Genomic DNA, 9,829 nt, shown 5'->3' with positions numbered 1-9,829 from the left:
AGAGTCGTTTATATATTTTAGCAAGGTCTGATGATGAAGTGAGCTTCGAAATCGATAACCTAAAGAAAATAAAAACATTCAATTATTTGCTTCCCTCTACTTACCTGCTACATTAAATATATCCAAATAATTCACATGGAGCAATACATCAATAAAAAGAAAGATTCATGATATTAATGTGCTATTTGGCAGCTCCTTCGGTTGGTGGTAGTGAGGCTAAACATAATTCTGAATTTAAGCTTTGCCTTGATGTCATTCGCATATACAGGGTGGTGACTTGCGTAACGCATCATAGGGATTTAAATGTAAAATTCATAACATGCGATTATTGGCTCCCCAAATTATTTTAGAGCAAAAATTATTAAGCTTTTTTGTAGAAAACATTTTTTTACGCCAATCAACGGTGTTAGTTTTCAATTTTTTTCATATAAAGACGGAAAATTGGAAAAATAAAACCCGCATCTTTTTCAATAATCTGCGATGCCATAGAATTTTCTAAAACAAAAAGATATCCAGTTATCAATTAGCAGCAGATCGAAATGGATTTTATGATCGACTTGGTTACTGTCTTGCAGTTAATGGTGACTTATTCGAACATTTATTATAAATTGTTATATTAGGAAACCGTTTTTAGTAATTTAGTCTTTCTTTATGTTGAATTCGCTGTTTGAAATGTAATACTTTTTGAGAATTTGATTTGTTTTATAGTAGACATTCAATGGCTTGACGGATATTGGCGAAGTTTTTCTATTATAAAATTCCATGGCATCACAGATTATTGAAAAAGATGGGGGTTTTAATTTTCCGTCTTTATTATGCAAAAAATTGAAAACTAAATAAGGTTGTTTGCCGTAAAAAATGTTTTCCTACAAAAAACCTTAATACATTTTTGCTCTAATATAATTTGGGGGGCCAATAATCGCATGTTATGAATTTTACATTGAAATCCCTATGATGCGTTACGCAAGTCACCACCCTGTATAGTATGTGACGTAACTAGTTAATATCATCAATCTTCTTTGGACACCGGTACAGATTTAAAATAATTTTAAGTCCTGATTTAATTTAAACTGCTACATCTGCATTAAGTTCTTGAAATACATCTAAGTCTCGACACAGATGTGATAATTACCCAAATCATATAAATTTCAATAACTTTTTTGTTTTTTGATATAATGTATACCTACTTTACGAAATATTTAATAAATTCGAAAAAAATCAAGATGGCGGCCATTTTTACCCAAGTTCCACCAATGCGACAAAGTGCGATTTTTGAGGGGTTAATAAGGACTCTATTGAGTACTCATTTCGGCAGAGATCACGTTGTTACTAATTTTTTCTACCTCACTTGTATAAACCGGCCTAGTTTGACCAGCCTAGAAGGTTTCATGACGATTTTGGGTAAAAAGTATTGCGAAAATGCGTTACAATAGGAAAAACTGCAAAGTTTTGGTACTTGCATTGCCGTATGATACAGATACACTGGGATTTTTCTAGAAGTAAATTGACTTCGGACCTTGATTCATACGCGTTCACGCTTCTTCGTCTTTAGTCACCCAAATTATTCTCGATGGACAAAAAGATTCCACGACAATCTATTAAACATAGAAACAAAGTACCCTAACTACAAAAGTCAATTTGTAAACGGTTTATTTTTAATTAAACCGTTTTTTCGATCACCGGTAGATTTAAGTCTCGAGCAGACCGTTAATGCAGATGCTGCACGACGATTAGGAGTGACGAATTCTGGAAGCTCGGAAAAGATGGGCATACTTAGTTATTCCCTAAGAACTTCAATCGTGACACAAACGTTTGAAGATGCAGGTTGCAATAAAAAGTAAGATGCCAGAACACCGGGTAAAAAAGACAAGAGAGCGTTAAATTCAGTAATAAACCGTACAAGAGCTAATGGCCTATTTTGCAGTTGAAGCTCTTTAATTATAAATAAAAAAAAAGTACTATAGAGAATTTAATGAATCCTTTTTGGGATATACCCAAAGGCCAATTGTTTAACATTGCTACAGGAAAAGTTTTCTCTATAATAGTCCCAGTATATAGGGAAGTTCCTTAGAATATTGAAGAAATCGGAATTGAATTACGAGACAGATTTATTCAAGAATGCGTATTGGATTCTACAAGGTTTGGGAAGCCTTTAAAAAACTGGATGTACCTACTTTTGCCAACAAAGGTATTAAATACTCAATTAAACACTGATGTGAACTTAAATTTGAAACATTTAATGAGTAAACTTTTGCTGTTATCAATAAATAATAAGCTAGACCTAGAGTTAGTGATGACCTATTCCTTAACGCGCCTGTTCCTTTATCGCTTTGTAACCTCGATGGAAGCATCAACACTTCTTCAAATTTTAGAAAAAATTGACAAAAACCCTGAGAACCAGAATTAGTTGGTGCCACGGTCATTGATGGATATTTCTTTTTACACTTATTAAAAAATCCTAATGAACCGCTGAGGTAATAATTTTTCAGCCCATGTTTGCAAAATACGGGCACAAATCGATAAACAAAAAATATTATTATTTGGTTTGACTTCTAATTTGAATGGGTTTTCTTCGTTACGTACACATTTTTAAATACAAGGTAAATGAAAAGATTTGCAAAGTATGCAAGATATGCAAAAGAAAATTTAGTTTACTTTATAGAATTTATGTAAAAATGACATTTTAATAGGTTTGAATGAGTAGGCTAAGCCGTTCTTTAACCGTAAGAGTAGATAACGTGAAACAAATGATTGTGCATTCTAATGACATCTGTCCAAATGCATGACATAAAATGACGTTCAGAACATATAAACGATCGCGACGGCGGAACCTAAGCTTGCTATTTTTGACGTCTCTAAATTAAATTCAGAATTATAAAGAGCTTTATAATGGTTTATATGGCTTCTGCTATAAAATAAAGTTTTGTATTATACACGACAATAAAGGGAAACTAACCATCTCGTGAAAATTAATTAATTAACATCTTTCACTCAATGGTTAAAATATCGTCTTGTATAATAACTAACTATTAATGGATTCAAAATGTTCCGAATCGCAAATGCACGATATCTGAAAGAGCGCACCCCAAAAATAAACGATATGCATTAACTACTATCAACAAGTCCTGCTCACTTCTCATATTATCAAATTTGGTCTAAGTAATTTGACTAATTTTTATTATAAAATGAAAATTTGGCAATAGCGTCACACTTTCAACTCATCCCTAATATGCTGTTTTTATTGCACGGTTCCGGATTGTGCCTTCCTTTTCCGATTTGATACTACAGACACAATTTGATTCATTGTCACAGATATGTACGCGGGCAATGTTTGAGCTCGGCCTTTAACGCCATAAATTATATTACTCATATTTTATATTTCTGTGCGCAATCAACAACCCGCGGTTACAGGGGAACATTCATTGGATGACTCCGGGATTTAATATGTTCGTACATATTTTAGTAATTTAACTGCCAGAACATTGCCCTTTTACTCCCAACTCGAGAGTTTGAAATACGTGATTAGAATAATGTGACACAATCGAGAATATTAATACACTGAAAACTGTGAAACATCCAGATCTACAGTTTAAATTAAAGTACCTATCTCTTAATATTGGTACTACAGTAAAAATAAAAACGCGGTATTCGGGAAAATGAAGAGGGCAAAAGAAAAACAAAAGCGACGGGATGTAATAATGAACATTATATCAATTCAGTTAATTAAAAGTTTTCAATAATCCACCGCTTGAAGCAGCTTGTGAATTGTACGTTCCAATTTCGTATTGCTTATCTTGCGCTCTGCTCAAAAATTAGAACAGAAAGGCAACTCACTCGAACATTTCGAAAGCAGGCGACGAATTTAACGTGAAGAGCTCTTCAGCACCGCGGGCCTAAAATCTATACGAATTCGTTTGTGGAAAAATTATTTTACAAGGATCAAGTGAAAGTGCTTGATCGACCGCAATTAAAATGTGGTGTTAAAGTGGTCATTGCGGTTATGTTGGAACGTAAATAGTGTTAGTAGTGGAACATCAAGTCTGTATCTGGTAAAGGGTCTGTGAAATGTGAAATGAGACCGTCCTTAATTGACACTAAACAGTTTCTGTTGCCGATAACTTACTTGTAACATTAGGAAAAAAGACCGATTATTGACAGCAGAATACATAACTCCCGCACGGAACTAAAAATGCTCGCACCCCCCTTCCTCGATTAAAAAATAAAAACTGCTTGTACTACAAAAGATATTTATAAAAATAATGTCTTTTTCAAAGATTCTAACTACAAACCCTTCACATCACTGTCGAGGAAACATTGAAGCACGAGGCTTTGAGACCGAGTAGGTACTTTAATTTCCGAGTCAAGTAATGCTATTTTTTCTGAAACGACTTTAGAAACAACTACTTTCGTCTCTAAAAAGGGTGAAGAAAATGTGATTTTCCTCTCTAGTGAGGAAAGTAAAAAACAATTTCTGCGTTAATCTTAATAATGACATTTAAAATTGAAACACACCCGTATCTAGATTGCTATTTGTCAAACTTCATTATTGTATACGATCATTTTTCAATTTTGATTGTAGTTTCAGAAAAAAATATGTGTAAAACTTGAGAAGAAAACTATCGTTCAATTGACACACTCGCTACGCTCAAGTGTCAACCTTTGAACTCGAGTTAAAAAACTCTACCTTCTTCTCTAGTTGTACAAATAACTATTATGGACGAGTCTTTTTTTATTAAACTTTACCCCAAATCGTATTTTAATGTGAAATTTCAATTTTTATGTATATAACTTTTGAATAATGTCAATCTGTCAGTGATGATGTGACATGTGTGGCCGGTAAAGTGCTAGAAGCGGATGGTCAAACGCCAGGAAAAGTAGTCTGGTCTCATGACGATTTTGGGTAAAATGTTTACGGAATAACTGTAATCGACAAAATAAATCGGTTGTGAGTAATGTGAGTTATGATGGAAGTCTAATTGAGATTTGATAACAAAATAACTATTTCATTAATTAACTTTACATGATCAAATTCCCCATATATTGGCGTAACATGAATTGTCTTTGAGATCAGCTTGGAGTATTGGCGTCCATCCTCCCATTTATCACCTATTCTTCATAACTAGACAGCTAGCCAAACTTAAAGCGTATAAAACTGGGCTTCTCGCATGGAAATAGAGGACATTTACAACGATATTTTAGTAACTCGCGATATATGTATAGACAGAATCGACCGCACCCTTAATAATTTTTCCATAAGATTTTTATCGGAATGTTTATGTTAGGTATCTGTAATATTTATGGCTGCCGTAGAGTCTCGAGTGGTTTTTTCTTCTACAGCACGGTAATGCGGGCAGTTTGTTAACTTTGACTACAATATCGCGCTGCAGTAAAGCAAAATGTTAAAAGTAATGATACTCTCTTTGCCCACTTATGTCAACGTACATTTTTGTATTTGTGCCAAGAAACGGGCGAATAGGTACGTGTTATAAATGCGACTACTTTATCATGGAGGGAATATCTTATGATGGACAATAAAGAGTCGGTGAGAATGAGGAGTAACTATTTAAAATTATATACCGTTCGAGGTTCAACTGTAAATTTATGTAAATTGAGGCTTTAGAAATTGTGGTAAACTTTCAGACAGAGTAAACCAACTAGCATACATGGATTAACTAAATGTGACTGTTTAAAATTTAATTACAGACTTCCACACTTCTAACTACTCTGATTTTGAATTATTTTGGTAATCCTTAGAACAAACAAAACCGTAATTGTTAAGTTGGAATTTAGGACACTCGGATTAATTTAACTTTTCGCCATAAACTAGATTAAATCGTGAGAGAAACTTGATCAAATTTTTTTCAGATAAACCAGTTCCTCGGTTCCCTCACTTGTGGAAACAGATCGAGCAGGCTTGGGCGTTTATTGGCGGCGATGTTAATTTGACCTGCGAGGTCGACGCGAATCCGCCAGCGAAGTTCGAGTGGTTCCGCAAAAATCGTCTCGTCACCGTAAGGGATAAGGCAGCCATCCATGAACCTCATAGATCAATCCTTCAGGTGAGTCTTCCAGTCGCGCTTGAATTTATTAGAAGTGAAAGTTTCAGCTTCACGCGAATAATTCGATCGTTTTCGGCGATTATAAATGTAGAGCGACGAACCGATTGGGGAAGCTCGAAAAGTTTATCACACTCCAACAGGGAGTGCAGCCCGATCCTCCAGACATAGTTAGATTGCACGAAGCAAGACGGCACACCATCAGTTTAACTGTCGAAGGGCCTGATATGACGAATAGGACGATTGCCGCTAGCATGCTACCTTCCGGCTATCGCATACAGTATAAGGCCACTGAGGAAAATTTGGATTGGGATCATGCGGCAACCGCCGATTTTGTTAAACGGGAAGGTTTGTAATAACTGGAAAGATTTATTTAAGTAACCAAACTCAGTAACATTATTGGAGACGGAAAGTTTCAATTTTGAGTTGAAAGTTGTTAATTCCTTCGTAACATTTAATTGTGTATCTTGTGCTGAACGACTTTGTGAGAGGAAGTTTAGATGACAAAAACTTAGTCCCTTGTGACGATAATGTAGGCATATTAACGAGAATAACGAGAATTAATTTTGCGTGAACTCTCTAATAAACGAAAAGTTGTATGTTCCGACGAAAACGTAACGATGATAAGGGCATTCGAGTTATTGGGAGTGGTGTACATATATTTTTATTGAAAAATCTATGGAAAGACGTTGTAGGGCATTACACCCGTCAACTTGGTTGAAACATTTTATCTGGTAGCTTTAGTAGCTCTATAATACGTAAATAACACTCTCAGACTAATTTTGGGGTTTTAAAGTATGACCAGACCCCCTCCCCGGAATTTATTTAAATAATATACCTACCCAAAAAATATACTTTGGGTATCCTAAATTTGTTGTGGCATATTCAATAAGCGATTTTAAAAATATAATGTCAATTGCCAAACTATTAGAACGGTTTTTTATAACCCCCTAACGTGAATAAAGATTTCAAATAAGTGCGTCAAAAAAGACTCACTTGGTCTGGTCATACTTTAAAACCCAAAAATTAGTCACTGTTTTCAAGATAGAGACCTTTCATTGGAATACTATGAAGGGTAGAACGTGTATTTTCTCCTTCTTTCCGTCCTCCCATTTTCAAAAGTTTTACATGGCGTCACTAGAGGTATGTACATGAAAAATCTAAGACGAATTCAGGGACAAATAAATTGTCCCACATTTCTTTTAATTTTTTTAACATGCGCTAAAAATGGTATTATTTCCAAAAATTGAGAAAAACACGGAACTTTAAATTGGCGTATCTCCTAAACTATAGATGCTAGGGCGCCAAATAAAATATCAAAATAAAGGTACTTACACTACAATTTTGAATAATACGTGATTTTACCCAAGTAATTGCCGTTGGAGAGTTATTTTAGAAAAATTAGAAATTTTTGCAGATTTTTTTTACCACAAAAACTTCTCCCGACGTTAGTCGAACGGACAAACTTGGTTTTTTTCTCTCTCTTTACTCTTTAAACAAGACGGAAAAATAAAATCTTCTAATGGACCTTTTGTAACCATTTACCATTTTTAATTAAATTCAATATAACTTGCAGAACACTACTTTCATCTCCCATAAGTAGTCTCTCTAGAGAATACATTAAGTACTGCGTTCATAGTATACATTCAATGTCCAGGTGGTGTTCCAGATCGAGTGGAATTGTATGGGTAATTTTTCTATAATTGAAGTAAGAAAGACTTATACTGAAATCTGCCAATTTCCACAAAAATCTCATTAATTATAAAAGTTGATGTATGAGAGTTTCTTAAATATACCATACAATGAAATTTTGCATTGTATTTATTTAATGGGTGCCATTACTGATAGTTACGTCGTTTATGGTCCATTATGATGCAAATTTATGTATAAGGTACCTACGTTACCCAGCAAGGTACCAATTAAATTATTTTTTGATTGGTTTTAGATTAATTTTTTAACGTATTATTTCTTATGTGTATTGAAGCTTATTAACGCGCAACAAAAAATGAGTTCATGATTTGTGTACATCATAACCAACGAACGGTTTCGAATTTTCCACTTCTGTTTTCAGTAATAGCTACAATGATCAAGGGACTAACTGATTAAATTTTCGTCAATACTCGTCAACCAGAAGTGACCTTTTGATCGTTGTCTATGTTGGTGCAGTTTATTTCGTAAATACACGCATTGCGCCTAAATCACTGATCCAACAAAAAATGTGTTATATACAAAAGTGCAGTTTTTTTTACAGCAACAAATTCGACAAATATTTGTATTATTATTCGCAGTTTCTATTTGCTCCTCACGTTTCTAATCAGCTTGTCTTGGAAAGGTTAAATCAATCGCCATTGGGCCTGCATCTTTAAGATGTCAATATCAAATGATTAGCTGTGCCTATCTGTAGGTATATTAGTGGCAACAGCAACAGAATTTCTTATTCGCTAGCACCACAGCAGATCAAAATAACAAATTTCTATTTTTCAGATAACAGCTACACACTAGAGGAACTCGACAAGGATACCATGTACGAAATGCGCGTCGCAACCAGAAACTTGGCCGGAATTAGTGAATATACAAACAGCTCGATTTTCAAAACGTCATCAGCAACATTAGCCGCAACATCCCAATTCACTCTATTAGTTTTCCTTAGCTGCCCAATTGCATTTGCGTTAATATTATGATAAATTTTGTTATACATTTCTAAACGTGAAGTAGCTTCATAATTAATTGTAATAATGAATGAATTTCAATGTATATATAAAGATAAAACTACTGTAGCTACTCGGAAGAGGTCTCCCGTCACGCTCTGATCTACGTATATTCCATTTTGCATCCGAACAAAAAGAAAAAAAATATCGTCGTATTGTTGTTAGCTGTGTTACAATAATCTACTTGTTTAACCGGTATTATACTTAAGTTACCTGAAGCAATTTAATACATATTCAATGTTGATCAATTATTATAGGATTGAATGCGCAACGTCCGGCAATATTCTTCGCAACAAATACGTATCTCGATTGGCAATATCTCAGTTTGGGCGATGTAAATAATTCTAATTTATGACTTCGTTAATTTCTTGGATCTAACACTGCCATTAACGCTAATTGATGGCTTTAATAACACAAAGCTAATTTTTAATCATTTACCATTATTGTTATTCTAAAGAGAAATAATCGGCAGTTTTATAAATGTTAATGGTAAGAAGGTAAAATGAATGTAAATAAGTTACAACGACGAACCTTATTGTTATAATACAAATATTAATTATTGTTACTAAATGTGCCAAAATGAAAATTAGTCCAGTCAAATAAGAAAAAATAAAAACATTAATCGGTAAAGATCTGAAATTTTGGTACACATGTTCATTAGTGTTCCCCATTGGACATACTAAAAGTCCCCGTCAAAATCTGTTGCGCTCGAGGCGCCATCCTGGAAAAAAGGAGCACTTTTTTAGTTTCTTGCCTATATATCGGCAACAATTATTGATACGGAAAAATAGTTCAGATAAAAAATATAGTTTATTAAATTGCCCATAAAAAAGCATATTAACATTTTTCTGTATGCCCAATACTTTAGCTATAATCCGACATCGAATAGGGAATCAAGTATCCTGAGCTCTCGAAACAGTCGCGCAGTTATTTTTTTACAACTTTTTACAAATCATTAAAAATTCATTGAAAATTCTACCAGTATTTCTTATATATGCGAAGTCGTCGCACTCAAGCTTGGTATGAGACACGTTTAGTAAGGTTTCTCATAAGACTCTCTCTCAA

At 34.1% G+C, this 9,829-nt stretch overlaps 1 protein-coding gene across 1 annotated transcript; it reads left to right on the top strand.

Annotated features, from left to right (window-relative positions):
• Positions 1–5,396: 5,396 nt before the first annotated feature.
• LOC116163981 (neural cell adhesion molecule 1-like) lies at positions 5,397–9,457 on the top strand. Its single transcript, XM_031478107.1, has 4 exons — positions 5,397–5,476; positions 5,828–6,059; positions 6,107–6,404; positions 8,541–9,457. The coding sequence occupies exons 1-4, from the start codon at positions 5,397–5,399 to the stop codon at positions 8,735–8,737; spliced, it is 807 nt and encodes a 268-aa protein (XP_031333967.1). The 3' UTR covers positions 8,738–9,457.
• Positions 9,458–9,829: the final 372 nt, after the last annotated feature.

Source organism: Photinus pyralis, unplaced genomic scaffold, assembly GCF_008802855.1.
Source record: "Photinus pyralis isolate 1611_PpyrPB1 unplaced genomic scaffold, Ppyr1.3 Ppyr1.4_LG2, whole genome shotgun sequence".
NCBI classification, from domain to species: domain Eukaryota; kingdom Metazoa; phylum Arthropoda; class Insecta; order Coleoptera; family Lampyridae; genus Photinus; species Photinus pyralis.
Note: the sequence above shows the minus strand (reverse complement) of the source record. Positions and strands in the feature narration are given on the sequence as shown.